The sequence below is a fragment of the Patella vulgata genome, chromosome 1, assembly GCF_932274485.2.
Source record: "Patella vulgata chromosome 1, xgPatVulg1.2, whole genome shotgun sequence".
NCBI lineage: Eukaryota > Metazoa > Mollusca > Gastropoda > Patellidae > Patella > Patella vulgata.
In genome coordinates this window covers 74,200,147-74,216,507 of record NC_065879.2, presented here as the reverse complement: position 1 = coordinate 74,216,507, position 16,361 = coordinate 74,200,147, and the positions used below count along the sequence as shown (strand labels likewise).

The following is a 16,361-nucleotide window of genomic DNA, read 5'->3' as shown; positions in this document are numbered from 1 at the left end:
TATTTTTCCTTTGACTTTATATATTTCAGTTTATATTATATTTGTCTGAATCATACAAATTGATGTCATGAGTTATATCACCCCCCTCTACTACTATTTCTGGTAATTCAGGTAACGAATCTGGTGCTAGTGAGATGGGTAATAATTTGTTTTCTCCAAGACTAGATTGTGACTTATCAAAACTCTTAGTGGATTTATGTTGACGATTTTTGTGGGTCAAGATATGACTCTGAAGATTAACTTTTTGTACAAATGTTTTATGGCAAATATCACAACGGAATGATTTGTCACCATTGTGGATTTTCAAGTGAACATTGAGAGTGTCATTTCTCAAAAACATTTTGCTGCAAATTGGACATTTGTAATTGCGTTCTCCAGTGTGCGTTTTCTCATGTTTACGAAGTGAACTGCTGTCGGTGAAAGATTTTGGACACAATTGACAAGAAAATGGTTTCTCCCCCTTGTGCGTTCGAATATGAGTTTGAAGATTGAAATTTTCAGAGAAAGTCTTCCCGCAAAAATCACATTGGTGATGTTTTTCTCCACTGTGAGTTCGTAAATGGCGGTAAAGATGACTCGGCTTGATGAAACTTCGCGTACATAAATGACATTTATGCGGTTTCTCTCCAGTATGAATACGCATGTGGTAACTAAGGGAACTATTTACACTAAATGCCTGGTCACATACCAAACATTTGTAAGGTTTCGCCCCATTATGAGTCCTCATGTGAATTTCTAAATAGGATTTTCTATTGAATACTTTTGAACACACGTCACATTTGTTTAATTCTTGAATTTCATCTGAATGACTGAGGGTGGAATGTTCTTTTAAACTTTTTTTGGTTGTGTATGACTTTCCACAAATATTGCAATGGTGAATTTTTTCCCGTTTAACAACTGTCTGCATTTTTACTGGATTATCATTGGATGATGTTGCCACAGAAACTATCTGCTTGTCTTCCACACTTTCAATTAATGCAGAGTTTGCCTGAGAAATTGTCTGTGTGTCTTTCGCACTTTCAATTAATGCAGATTTTTCATCCCACAATCTCCCCTGTAGATCGATATTATTTATCTCTTCATTACTATGAACTAATATGTGTTTCTCAGTGGATGATCTAGAATCAGAAACTTTTTCTGCTTCTTCTGCATTTGGGATTAATGATAATATTTCACTGCATGATCTCTTCTCAAAATCAAAATTTGTTTCTTGAGCACTATTGATTAATATGGGTTGTTCACTGAACGATCCCACTTCTGATACAACATCAGTGTCATTAACACTTTGGATTAATGATGATTTATCATTGCATAGCTTGTCCTTGGACACCATATTTGTTTCTTGAGCACTATTGATTAATGACCCAGATGATAACATAGTTATTGTTGCTTCTCCACATGATTCTGATTTCACATCCATTTCAGTTACAACATTTTTTGCTTTTTTAACCTTTGTAGTTCCTTAGGTGTTTACTCTGAAATAAAAATTAATTTACATATAAAAGATATTGCATATAGAATACAGAAGTTAGCTATATAAGACTAAGAGTTGGATATGTAACTATGTGGCTGTGATATCAATTCACAGACTCAGTTCTTGTGTCCTTAAATATATCAACCGCAATTAAATGCCACATGCTACTAAAGGCAACACATTTTCAGCCTAGCCACACCATGGAGCTTATTATAAAGTAGCTAAGTCTCTTAACTCAATATCATCAAAAATCTTCGACATTGAAAACTCAAATTATTTGTCAATTCAAATCAACATTGGTCTTATGATCTTACAGGGAAAAGATGTGTTTCTGAAATCCAAGACAAAATAAACATTTTACCATTGGTACACGAATTGTGTACCATAATGCATTCAGCGCCATTTGGAACAAGGGACTCAAAGAACGCGGCTAGAAATATTCCACAAATCATGCCAAATGGTGACGCTATATTCTTATCTGGAGAGCATATGCGTAATAAATATCATAGGTGTAGACTGGAATAACCAGACGCTAAAGTCTGCCATTCAATTTCACCGAACATAACTGATTAGAAATTACAGTGAAAACAGAAACGGTTGAATGTAAATCAGTTTATATACATTCACATTACATTATTATATGCGTTGCGACCTATTTGTGTCAATTTCTAGGTCCCAAATATTAGCGCTTGAATGATGCTTACTTAGCCTAGGCCTGCTGTTATCTCACAGCCTGATTTAAACAATAGTCAATACCTGGCATAGGCCTAAACATGTGGATTAGGGTTAGCAAATATAACAAACAGAGGTGTGAAATATCCTCTGCCTTTAGCTTATACAATCATTACTGAGTTGGATAGAAACTTGATAGAATGGATTTTCCATCATTTCCTAACCAAATAGACAATATTATTGAATATATAAGAAGGGTGGATATGATTTAAAATAGGATGTAAAACAATAGGTGAATAGGTACGGTAGTTATATGAACCCTAATCATGTAATTTATACCTGTAGCCTATAATAATCCGACAAAACCGTATTGGTGTCAACAAAACTTTTAGAAGGGATACATTGGTGCTTTCTGAACAAGACTGACACTGCCGTAGGTAACATTATCGCCGAGTTCTGTTCCTCCAAAATGACATTATTATTCAGGATTTTGTTGCCAATAAACGCTGAAGTGGTCAAAGGGAACTAACTACGGTTTATTTCTTTTGTCGACATCTACCAGACACTCAGTTCAGATGTCGTGTACGTCAACGTGCAGACATCATCTTTTGTAATGTAAAGACGAACTCTGCAAGTAAGAGAGTTTATTTCTTGTTAGGCTTTAGGGCTGCGTAATTACAGCCCGTTGCCCACTCTAGGAAAATACATAAAACCCTATGCGAGGGTGTATCCAATGAAATGTTTATTATTTTATTTACTACTTTAGAGTTTGCTTCAAAAGATAAGTAATGTGAAAATTTGTGACTGGAAAAGGAAAGCTACACCAAGATGGCGTATTATTGTTTGAAGAATTTTTAATTGCATTAATTTTCTCCAATTTTATTCAGTGTATAAATTTTGATAACTTTTTAAGATACATTAAGTAATGAAGAAACTTTTAGCGGAGGTATAAGTCAAGTGTTTTGGGATTTTCGTAAGATATTAAAGCTTTGAATTAGCTCAAAAGCAGACGATTTTTTTTTTATTGAGTTTGATATTCAGGGCGTTAGGCCTTATAATTATATATTTCAGTACTTATAGTTATAGAGTTACATGTAGATTACATTTTGCTATTTTGAAAGTTGAAATTTAAATGACCGTTTTATGATAAGAGATCAAAGAGTAGAACTACTAACGACTGGGGTCAGTGTGGACAATATCTTCCTGACCTTTCACTTTCAAGTTGATGTGAATGAATGGCTGAGCCTATTAAAAACATGTTACAACACCAACTGTAAGTGTAATATTTTTACAAACACCATAATATTAGTGAGTAGCCTATAGATTAATGATACCGTGACACTTCTATCTTTTACTGATGATGTTTGTTGAATGGAAGTGGGTTCGCATTTTTACATCATAAAAGCACTTCAATTAGATTTCACATAGGGAAATCAATAAATGAAATGTGTCCCACTTGATATTTAATTTAACCACAAATGATTTGCCCACTCTGCAAATCAAAGATCGATAACATAGCAATGTGTCAGAAATATTGTAAGGAATATATATGCATAAAACACTGCTGGAAGGTTCGGTACTATGTAAGTTTAGTACAATTTCCTTTCAATTCATGTCAGAGTGGATCAAGTTTGTAAGGTTGAAAGATATGGGGACAAAATGCAACTGGGAACAGAGAAGAGTATCATAGTACTACTAGTAGCAGTATTGTAAAAAGTCCTACTGATATTTAATTTTTTTGTTTGGAGTCGATAAATTCCTAAGCAAAATTTTTTTATGAAAATGTTTTACTAGAAATAGTGTTACTGACACACCACAAACTTTGAAGAATAAAAGAAAGATGGTGGAATGTACATCATGAAATTTATGACCACTGAAATTTTTTGAGGTAACAGCTAAGGAAAATATAGTAGTCACTTTTCACTGGTTTAATTCAGGAGGTCATGTCAATAAGTAATGAGTTTGTGATTATTTTTTACAATCATGTAATGGAAAATTACGAACAAACTATGTTTTCTACTCACTTGTACCAGAACCAGTCAAGGATGTACACAACAGTATATATCTAGCTTAAACCCCTATTTCCTATTTTTGTTTACTATGTATAGTATGTATAATTCAATTGTTATTTTATTATTTAGATTTATGTTAAAAAAGTTTAAACAGACACCCAAAGAAGAAAAAAGAAAATGAATTCACCAGAAGTAATGAACTCTCCAAATAATTCTACAGTTAACAATCATTTTGGGCCACCAGTGGCTGGTAATGACATCATACTAATTGATAATGAAGATCCTAAAATACTCAAATGTTGCATATGTCGACAGATTTTCCCGGATAATTTAACTTTGCAAATTCATCTAAAATGCCACATTGGTGATAAACCCTATAAATGTTCGTACTGTGGTAAGTCTTTTACCCATGACAGTCACCTTCAAATGCATTTGCGAATTCATACAGGAGAGAAGCCCTTTCATTGTGAGTACTGCGACAAGGCCTTCATACAGAAAGGCAACTTACAATCCCATCTGCGAACACATAATGGCGAGCGGCCATTCAGATGTGATCTTTGTGGTAAATCTTTTACCCAGCGAGGCAATTTACAAACTCATATCAAACTTCATTTTGGTGAAAAACCGTTTGCGTGTCCACTATGTGGTAAAAGATTTCATCAAAACGGTAATTTACAGACACACATACGTACCCATGACGACCAGAAGCCATTTAAATGTGAGGTGTGTATGAAGAGTTACAGTCAAAAATCGAACCTCGAAGTCCATATGTGGTCGCACAATGGACAAAAACCCTTTACTTGTAACATCTGTAATAAATCTTTTAGTCAGAAAGCATCATTGAAAGCACACATACGTATCCATGGAGATGAACAAACTGAGCAGTCACTGAAACCAAACAATCTGATTGGCTTAAATCAAGTTTCGCAGCTCTCACAACTAGCCTTACCAAATTTTGCTGGTTCTTCATTTCCTAGTCATTTTGAATTACCATTGATGCCTGCTGTAAAAATGTCGCCGGATAGTTTGAGGTTTTCGACCATGCCAGAAGCATCAAGCAGTTTTGAAAAAAATGTGGAGAATCGCAACCATAAGTGTCACATTTGTGGAAAAATATTTGATAGTTTGCCAAATCTACACACTCATTTAAAAACACACAGCAAAAATCAAAAAACAGTGAAATGTGTAATTTGTTCAGAGATGTGTAGTGATGAAGAGTCGCTACAGAAACATTTGGTCGGACACAGCATAGCTTTAGAACAGATATATCGCTGTCAAATCTGTGGCATGACCTTTCATAATTCTGAGACCATAAAACAACACATCCAAAGTCATGTTATGAACTTGTGACAAACCAACCACTGGTTTTCATGATTTCTGAAAACTTTTGATTCTCCATTCAAATTTTCAACGTGCTAATAAACAGAAAGAACGTGATTGTAATGCTCAGTCTTCGTTTATAATGTGCTTAAATGTATAAATATTTTGGGTGTTTGTATTAAAAAATACCCCCGAATTTATAATTGAATATTTGTTAGTGACCTAGTATGAGGTTGTTGAGATTAGAATATGTGTTAGTTGTAAACCAAGATTAAAAAGGTTCACAGTTTTACCCTCCTTGATCAAGCCTGTTCTTCACAACATACTAAAATATCCAAAGTAAGGTTATTGAAGTAAATGTAAAACAAAATGGTTGTTTTAAGAGTTGACAGATCATTTTTAAGCTTGCATAGTGATTTGTGTAAATAGGTCAGTTTTTGTTGTGAAGATTTTTACACTTCACATCTAAATACTCAGTCTAGATATTAGACTGTGTGTTTGTGTGTACAGACCATATGTATATATTAAGACTTGTTTTTTGTTTGTTTTATTTTTTTTTTTAGGTCTCACTTTATCATACTATAGTAAAGGACTGTACCTTTTTTGCGCAGTGGAGCCATGATGGCTCTGTGAGTAGGATGTTGGCCCCTGTGTTGATTGAAAAAGTTCGTCAGAATTTTCTGATGTTGTTTCCCCTTTGTCAATTGTGCAGGAAGGTGGCCCTGGAAAAGGACAATGAATAGTCATGCGGAGGGGATGAAAAAAACATGGTCCTGTGTAGACATTGCTGTGCACATAAAAGAACCAGTGGCAGTTAGAATTCAATATTTCCCTCCTAGCACACTGTACGGCATATGCCCATCTTCATTTGCCCAATTGGAGCAGAACAGTAGGATGTTAAACACCATTTCAATTCATGTTTTTCGCAGTGACAGGATTTACAGTTCAGATCTGGTCAAATGTATGCCCTTGACAGAAAGTAAACATCTGTTGCTATGGCAAGTCATTGCAAATTGAAATAATCTCTTTTACTGACTTGAATCAACAGATCATGGCAATAAGTTACATGTTTGAGAAGATCTGATTTCTACTCCCTCGGAACACAACAAGTACAGTCTATATAAATATGTGTAGCTATTGTAAACATAAAATATCATGGTTCAAAATCTCTGTTTTGTATAATTAGTATTTAGTGAGCTTCTTAATTTTAGTTCTACTTGAACAAATTTTGAAACAGAAAACATAGTGAAAACTTTTGAAGATTGTATCATGGTGTCTTCTTCCTAGGGCTGAACAGTAATTTCAATAAATCAATGTATTGCAATATGTAAAAAAAATTGACCATTGAAGATACTGCAAAATTATCTAAATATAGTGTGACCGGATCTCCATTTCCCTAATAATATGCTCTGAAAGATTATTGTATTTTATTGAACATAGTATAAGCTTGACGTTACAATGATTCAAATTTACTTGTTTCACATATAAGTCTTATTGAGGAGTTTACCACCTTCTTCAAGTCTCCTTGATTGAAGTCCTAGAATATTGCAATAATAGCAATATATTGTGGATTTTTGTATTGTTAATGCATTAATGAAAATTATATCGTCCACCATCCCTTAATCTTCCGGCTTCTGTTTCAATTCTCACAACATGTAAATGGTTATAGGAAAGCTTTCAGAACATGTTTTTCACATTATGGGCCAAATATCTGTGTGTTAGCAGTTGTAATAGAGATTTTGTACACATAAGGAACATAGTTAATTGGTCAGTGAAGTAAGCTAATACTTCAAGATGGAAATTCCTCATATATTTCAGTTTTCATTATCTCTTTCGCCAAGAAAATATCTTAGATTCGCAACAATTTTTTTAACTGACCCTGTGTTAAAGCTCTGATTGCCAAAGTTTAAAACTCTATCTAAGCATTTTTGTCACTTTAAAATGATTTTTTTTAATGTTTAAGCCAAGTCAGTATTTCTTTTAAAGCATACATCAAAAGAAAAATAGCCCTTTAACCCATTAGGTACCAAATCAACTGCAATGTTTGACATATATCATTATCAAATCATCCTGATCATTTGCAGCTAACTAGACACATTTTTGTCATCACTAAGTGACTTATAGTGAGTAATGAGAATAGTTACATCCCTATCATATGGTGGAAAGTATCTAAATAAGTATGACCTGTTTGCTATTTAATATTTGGGAGAAAATTTGCATTTACCTTTTACCATGAATGCAATATAACCTATCAATTCTATAAAATATTAGAATCGTTTCTAATTGCATCACTTTAAAACTCTTAAAGTTTTTTTTGTTGTTGTGCTCCTGATGCATTTGGTGAACATGAGTTAATGTAACCACTTCCACTTCATTGTCAAAACTAATTTTTTTATTTCTGGCTTGTTGAAATTGTTGTGGTTGTCGTTTTCATGTCTGGTGGATATTCAGATGTTTTATTTGGGTAAAAATCCAGTTGTATCATATGTAGATGAATTATGTCAGAGATTTATTATTAGAAACTAATAAAAAAATCATCTTGAATTGTGAGACTCTGATTAATGTTTAAAGACAGTCTGTTGTTATGTAACTGAGTAAAGTCACTTCATTGTCGAAGCAGACTTTAAATGAAGTTATTTCACCTACACAGTGGGTTGGTCTGTAGAAAACCTTGCAATTAATATATCCACTGGTAATATATTTGTTGAAGAGGGATTTAAAGATAGCAGTGTAATATTAATAGAAAACAATGTAAACTTAAAATGACCATAGAATTGGATGATTTGACTAATGTTTTTTAATAAAAGTACATTGGATTGAGTATAGTCTTAAACACTGTATTTAACCTATATTCTGGCTGTTGGGGCTTTAATATTTAAAAGTAATTATTTTAAAGCTTGTTTAAACTTCCTATGGGATCTTGACTATGTAGAAAATATATATCAAATGTTATGTTATGAAAATATGTCATTAATGACTTGATATTATATGATAATCAGTCCATCAAATATGTGTGTATTGACGATACCGTATGGTACATGTAATTGTGTGCATAATGCATATTGTATGTTATTGCGTGCATTTTGTATGATTGTTGGTTAATATTTATGAAAACATCATTTGTTGTAGTTTACTTAATTTATGCCTTTTGTGTCATATAATGAAGATTATTATACAGGTCACAATTCTATGGAATACAATTAATGCTTATTATCATTGCTTGATAATGACTAGAGAAGCCTAGTCGAAAAGTCGCTCAGTAATAAGCCGTAATTGTATTCCATAGAATTGTGACCTGTATACTCTAGTTCAATTACTAAATGCCATTGAAACAAAATGAAGATTATTATAAATAGTATTCGTAAAAAATTGTGCGTTAAGCTTTTTACTTGATATCTGTGTATGCACTAAACTTGTAACTTGAAAAGTTATGGCACATAATTCATGGAGGGTGTCATGATTTTAAGTAAACTAGTTTACTAAAACAAAAACATCTATATCCAATTTCTGATCATTTTCAGATTTAGTGCCCTTGATCACTTTATAGATTATGTTATTTTGTATTTTGTAAGATTTATATGTAATTATGACATGAAGACAAAACGGTTGTGGAGATGTGTATGTTTCATTGCATAGCAAGCTGATTTATGATTTTGTTTTATTTTGATTTAGTTTTTTATTTTGACATTTAATTTAGATTTTCCACAAATTTTTGTTGAGAGTTGTTACCGGTATATAGTTTTGAATATTGTGCTTTATATACTCTTCCAAAAAAGTAAGGGATATTCAGAAATAATACAAAACTGTGGAAATGCACTGCTGTTTTTATTAGAGGTAACCAATGTATGTTAATAAAAGGCCAACTGCCTACACATGAACATAAACAGTTCATATGGACGGCCCCATTTCACCCGCAAAGAGATACACTGTCAAAAGTGAAAATGGACTTTTTTGATTTTTGTCTTAATGAGTAATTGCTCCACCAATCCTCAGACATTCAGCAATTCATTGTGGCATGCTCCTAATCAACTGTCCAATCATGATTTGGGGCAATCTGACCCACTCCACACTGATCAACAGTGAATTTTCGCTAGGCCGCTACAATCACTGATAAGGATGACATCGATGTGACTTAATGAGTCCCAAATATTAACTTTTTTCTTTGTCAAATTAAATTCTAAAACATTTTTTTCATTTATTGGAAAAGAAAATAAAGAGGTTTGAATTATTTGTAGGTAAAAATCATTTCCTATTTAGTGTAAATTGGTATTAAAATAAGTAAAATTCACCATTTAGCCCGAATCAGTGATGTCTTATGTAAACAATGCCCGTGCTCTTGAGCCAATGATTGACACCGTGTGATGTGACGTCAGGTGTCGAAACAGTCATCTGTTACAGAGATATTAGAAGATCTCTGTAGACAGATTGCCACTCCTCTTGCAGTGCCACGGCCAATTCTTGCAGTGTTGTCTGTTAATGTCGACGAACGTCTCCCGATCATGTCCCAGACATGCTCTATAGGGGAAAGGTCAGGACTCATGGCTGGCCAAGGCATATGGACAATATGGTGACGTTGGAGGTAGTCATTCAAGACACGAGCAGTGGGCACAGGCATTATCATCTTGAAAGATGAAATGTCGACCTGCACGTTGAGCAAAGGGCAGAACTATAGGTGCCAGGATGTGGTCATGGTAGTACACACCAGTGACCCTTCCTTGAACAATATGCAAGTCTATTCCGCCAGTCATGGTGCTTCTTCCCCACACGGGGATCACGTGGCTAAGTGGGTAAGACGCTAGCTCGCTAGCCTGGAGGTCGGGTGTTCGATCCCTGCATTGGCCGAGAAAGTTCATCCAGATTTTCCAGCGTGGTTCTCCCTTGTCAGTGATGCAGGACCGAGGTCCCGTGTACACATTGGCGTGCACGTAAAAGATCCCTTGGCAGTTGGTATTTGCATTTCAATATCCCCTACTTTTTTTTGAAGAGTATATTATGTTTTTCAACAAAATATATTCTCTGATCAATGAGTTTGATTTTGGAGAAATTTTAAGTTTAAATAATGCAATAAATATCTGAGCCAACAGCCTTTTCCTTAAAAACTTCAACTAACATATTTGAGGGAAGCAGCTCTATGTAAAATATATATTTGTTTGTTTTTAAGGTAGAATCAAAATATTACAATTACCATTTTTTGTTTGTAGAGCTATGTGTGTATGGATTATTTTTGTGTACTACATGTAATGTAAGTGTGTATTACATGTAATTATGTGTGTACTACATGTAATTAAGAAGTGTGTACTTCAGGTACTTAAGTGTGGATTACATATAATGTAAATGTATACTACAAATAATGTAAGCGTGTACTACATGTATGTAAGCATTATAGTATGCATGACATGGATTATAAATGGCAATTCTGCTAGTACTAAATATCTAAGATATTTATCAGATTTTATAATGTTTTATATATAGTTCCCTCCCAGCATAACAAAATTTATTTTAAATACTCTTAGAAAATAACACCTTAATTCCAATGATACATGTGTTTAGAATTTCTCAATGCTATTGATGTAGTGTAGGCAATAGGTAATGGTTAAAACACATTGTATAATAACTACTATCGCTTGTAATGGAGATATTAAAGGAGAACTTGTGCCATTGCTATTTGTTCATTATATTATTCATTATAGTCTTAACGGCATAACAAGCCAGATAATTCACATATGAAATTTGGTAATAAAGGTCTTAAAAGCATAATGATCCAGAGAACTCATATCTAAAAACTCAAAGAAATATACCATTTTAATCTAAACAGTGTTGATATTATGTAATTATACACATCATATTTAAAAAAAAAAATTCTTTATGAAAATGTACCGTCTTGTACAAAAAAGATACCAGTCTTCATTAGCCCTGTAGGAACAGAAAAGTAGGACGTTATACCCATTTTATTCATTCAATATAAAACAGATAGCAGAATAGTTATTACTTTATTTACCTAATTTTAGATGGCCATAATGTAATTTACCTAATTTTAAATGGCCATAACGTACATTAGGGAATTAATTGATTTGATTGTGTATGTCTTAAACTGTGTATTTGACTTTTATTCTGTTATGTTGGGGCTTCAAACATGCAGTGTTTATGTTTATACGTCCATTATTACATAATATTTATCCCTGTGATGAAATCACATGTATTTTTATTTTGTTAGACTGCACTTTAGTCTCAATTATCCAGACTTTTGTTATAAACAACAATTAGATGGGTTAAAAGATCTGGTAAATTGAGATTTAATTTTAAAAAAATAGTGCAGTACCGGATTGAATCATGGCCGAATTACAGGCTATGTTAGATTTGATTTATAAAAGTCAATGTAAGACTTTATAAGCCAATAATTTATCCCTGTCAATTCATTCTAGAACACCTAATACAAATATCCATGCAATCATTTGTTTTACAATTGTTTGATTTATTATCAAATCCAACATAGCCTTATTTTTTGAATTCAAAGAATTGTTTTAATTTAGTTTTTTCTTCTTCTAAAATCAGCTTTTGAAGCTTATGTCCATGTTGCTAATAAAAATATTTATCTCGTATAATTTTCTTTATTTATTATAAATGCAAAGATTCACCCCTCTTTTGAAAGAATTATTGCTCTTGTTTCATCCACTTAGTTTATTTTAATGGTTTTACCTACTGAATACTAATGATTTGAGACAGTTATTGCCCTTGCTCAAAAATAGTTTGTGTATAAACTTATCCTGAGACTGTTGATATGCTTTAATCCACTCTATCAATATTAAACATAGTGCAAGGAGACAATCTTCATAGGGATCATTTACGGGTTGGTGATGTTATTGTCATTTGTTGAAAAGCTGTGGATGATTATGTTATACCGTGAGGCCAAGGGTTGGATGGCTGAATGGTTAGGACATACGTGCTGTACATAAGGTCTGTCATTGAGTCAACTGACGTCAGTTCGATTCTCCGGTTGTACGTGACAAGGAGTAGAGTCGCCTGTCCAACCTCATGGGTTTTCTCCGGGTTCTCTGGTTTCCTCCCACTGTGAAAGACCCCTACGCGTAAGCGAATTAGTGAAATAAACTTGAACCATCTCTCTCTCTCACCCCCCCCCCCTCTCCAAGCACAACACATTTACTATTGTGGTCCAGAAGAAGGCAATCACAGCCAAGACCAATCAACCACTAGAAATTTTTTAAACTCCAAAATTGAAAGTCAGAAGTCTATCTTACCGATGGAATTGCAGATTTAACTAAAATTGAACATATGTTTGCTAATACATGTAGATCATGACGGGCATATACAAAATTGAAAGTCAGAAGTCTATCTTACTGATGGAATTGCAGATTTGACTTAAATTGAGCATATGTTTGCTAATACATGTAGGTCATGACAAGCATATACAACTGAAACTATATCTCTGGAGCATACATAATCAATATGGAAATGTCAAGTCAAACCACATCAAATCATTATTTTTTTGATTGACCAGGGAGAATTTCCAAAGCACTTACCCTGGTATGCCTCTTTAGAATTTATCAACGTAAAAAACACAGGCAATCCTAACTGGTTGTCAAGTAGCCAATTCATGAGGACAAATTGTATTCAACAATAAACAAATATATAATTTTCTGAAAACTTTCTTAATTCTTTTAAAAACAATAATAATTTCATAACTAAATAATACAAAATTCAGAACAGAAGAAAAAAACATTTTATACAGAAATATATAGTGTTATAAAAATTGACATTAAACTCTTAATTCTAGAGGGAAGCATTTTAAAAGTCAATAGGAAATATTGGCAATAATAGTTTTGGGTAATAAATTTTCAGTGGAACTAAAATTTTTATGTAAATTAAATTCATTAAATCTGGAAGCATGATATGAAACTAAATTCACTATTATTGTTCAGTCTCCCGTACTCACACACAAATGTTCACTTTGCCATGGGAGGAAAGTATTATGATGTTTACCTATTTGTCTGAAGGTAACCTATATATAGAGTACTATGTACTGACTAGGGCTCTGAATTTGGTCATATTAACCAGTCTCAACTGACTGGCAATACAATTTACTGGCTAGAGAATTAACCCATCAGTCAGTTTAACCATAAAGGACAATTAATACAGTTCAATTCTTATTTACTTGTGTCTTTTGTTTATCTCAGATAAGCATGGAAGTATATGACAGTAAAAATGTATTTATAAATTCAGTATGTAATGCTAAAGATTGTCATACTTCCATGCTTATCTGAGATAAACAAAACACACAAGAAAATGACAGACTGGCAAAAAAATCTTGAAGTGAGACCCCAGTTAGTGATGCAGACTAGAATATTATTCACATATACATGTCTGAATTGGTTGGCTTTAAACTGCCAGCATGAATAATCATGAGGAAAATGTACTAATGCATAATTAAATGAAACATCTGAATGACAAGTTTAGAATCATTTGTTAATGTTAGAATAGGCAAGTTGGTTTGGGTTCAAAGTTCAAGTCCATCTGAAAGCTACATGTTTAAAATTTCTAGTGAATTTAAATTATCTTATCATTTTCCATCTGTAAATATTAGTCTAGCATTAAAGATTACCAATGATACCATCCAATTTACACCCCACAAAAACAACTCTATATCAAACCAGTGTAAAAAATGGCACAATATTTGTCCCTCTTGACAATTGTTAAAATAAACTTTCCAGGCTATTGGATACTGAGTACTGATAAGTTTACCGGTCACAATTTTGCCTGTGCTCCTAAACTTCAGATGAGAAAGTCTTTAATTTTCAAAAACTATCAAAATCAACATACATCATTAAAGCTTTTTGGGTTCTCTGGGTCAACGTCTGCTTCCAACAAGGATGTCACAGACAAGTATTGGGAAAAGAAACTAACCACTTCGGAAACCGCCAGGGATTAAGGCCTGCTTATGTAGCCCACACGATAAAGGGAAGTCATTGGTCAATAGCTGAGTACTATTCATTTATCAAAAAGTACCAAATTGACAGTACAGGAGGATTCCCTATTATTCAAGCCACAGTCACATCTTGCGGTCACGCACGTAGTTGACCATAGTTCACTACTGTCAACTAAACTCAACTAGGGTCCTACTTCACACTCCTTAAAACTATTTCACCCTAGTTACCATACTTAACCGTAATGTGTATTGTGAACATATATACTAGTAGTTGTTCCTAGTTGACCCTACTTCGTACTTGACTGTAGTGTTAAGCGCAGTATCATGCAACTACAGTCAACTATAGCAAACACTATGGACAACTACAGTAAACACTTCCGTCAAGTACCGTACATTTAAACTATGGTCACAGTAGGGTCTTGGCATCCAATACCACCGTAGATATATTTTGAATATGTTGAAATTTTGGGGCTGCTAACCAGTTCAAATCATGGGTTTCTACGGTTAACTAAGGTCTACTACTGTCAACTATGGTCATTCCCCCACAACGGTCAACTACATGCGTGATCGTAAGATGTGACCACTGCTTAAAAACCTGTATGACTAATCTCACATTCATTGGTAGTTTACAGCACCACTTTCTAACAGATGAATGCGTTGATTATGCAATGAGTTGCTGGCAAAAAAATCAGTGTGAGCTGATCTTAAATTCTACAGATTATCAACCAAAACGTATTTCATCAATTCTGTAACAAGGAATATATATCTACAAATTTTATTTAATTTTATTTGTGGGGGTTGGGTGGTGATTTCAATTAAAAAAAAAAAACAGATTTGACAGATTTTTCTGTATGCATTAGATGGAAATTTATGAATCTTCATTTTTATAGGGTTTTGAAATTCACAATTTCAATAAAATTACACAATTTCAATAAAAAGCATATAAACAAATTTATAAAGTTAAATAAATTTCAAAACTGTAGAAAACATTATTGTCCTGGCTATTTATGTAAGCTTACATCAAATGATATACAAAATATAGCATAAAATGAAAATGTATTACGAATGTCGCCTTCTTTCACAGTCTTGTTGGACTGAAGGGCATTTTCTGTGTTAAACTATGATTGGTTAACAAATCACTTTTGCAACCAACAGTTAAAATGAGCTTAACCAGAGACATAAAGTATGAGCGACAACTGACCTGAAGTGAGGTAATGGATAGACACAAAATTTATACTTTGTCCAATTTTCAAAAGAAACACTACAAAGAGTATGTATCAATGAGTAACAAAATGAAATACAATAAATATACAAATACAATATTTGTGCAAGATTATTACATACAAGCTAACAAAATTTGTATAACCTATATAATTATAAGTACCGGTAGATAAAATAAAGGTACTGGTGGTACATGTCTTACTTAAAAGTCCCATTTCTAATTTGATCACCTAAATAAATTAAGACTGGTCAAATTGTGTTGCCATTGCTAATAAATAAAATATATGCTCACTAGCCACATTTTGAAGATGGGCAGTTACATGTCAATTACAATAATTACATATAAAAATTTCTAAAGGAATTTCTTTAGCCAAACAATCCCAGCAAGTCTTAAATGCTCTTACTTGTAAAGCATTTACAAGATTTCACTGACAGTAGCAATAATTTTATGAAAATTGTTGGATGGCTCTGAACTTCTATACTGTAGTTGAAACTTTCGCTGACATAATAAGATAAAAGAATTCACAATATTTTACATAAATATTATCTGCACTAATAAACTATTATGCTCTTTATATATCATGGCACATGTATATGGTGGTACATTTAATACAATATCCTTATATCCCACACACAGGGGATAACAGAAATAAAAAATATTAAAATACATGTCATTTGACTTTAAATAGATTAAATAAGTAGTACAGAAACAAATTAAAAT

The 16,361-nt window shown here is 33.1% G+C and overlaps 2 protein-coding genes across 3 annotated transcripts; one reads left to right on the top strand and one right to left on the bottom strand.

The window, feature by feature from the left end:
* On the bottom strand, positions 1 to 2,661 carry LOC126811746 (zinc finger protein 600). The gene is made up of 2 exons (XM_050537629.2): positions 2,486 to 2,661; positions 1 to 1,475 (listed from the first exon to the last, which is right to left on the bottom strand). The coding sequence occupies exon 2, from the start codon at positions 1,418 to 1,420 to the stop codon at positions 26 to 28; it is 1,395 nt and encodes a 464-aa protein (XP_050393586.1). The 5' UTR covers positions 1,421 to 1,475; positions 2,486 to 2,661; the 3' UTR covers positions 1 to 25.
* Positions 2,662 to 2,969: 308 nt separating this feature from the next.
* LOC126811851 (zinc finger protein 239) lies at positions 2,970 to 12,071 on the top strand. 2 transcript variants are annotated; one of them, XM_050537810.2, is made up of 3 exons: positions 2,970 to 3,092; positions 3,300 to 3,419; positions 4,288 to 12,071. In XM_050537810.2, the coding sequence occupies exon 3, from the start codon at positions 4,336 to 4,338 to the stop codon at positions 5,506 to 5,508; it is 1,173 nt and encodes a 390-aa protein (XP_050393767.1). In that variant the 5' UTR covers positions 2,970 to 3,092; positions 3,300 to 3,419; positions 4,288 to 4,335; the 3' UTR covers positions 5,509 to 12,071. The 2 variants fall into 2 exon arrangements, with proteins under 2 accessions (XP_050393767.1, XP_050393756.1); XM_050537799.2 differs by having other exon boundaries at positions 2,976 to 3,419.
* The last annotated feature ends 4,290 nt before the right edge of the window (positions 12,072 to 16,361 follow it).

Excerpts from the sequence above, each read along its gene's own strand:
- LOC126811746 (XM_050537629.2), bottom strand. The coding sequence starts at position 1,420 with ATGGATGTGAAATCAGAATCATGTGGAGAAGCAACAATAACTATGTTA.
- LOC126811851 (XM_050537810.2), top strand. The coding sequence starts at position 4,336 with ATGAATTCACCAGAAGTAATGAACTCTCCAAATAATTCTACAGTTAAC.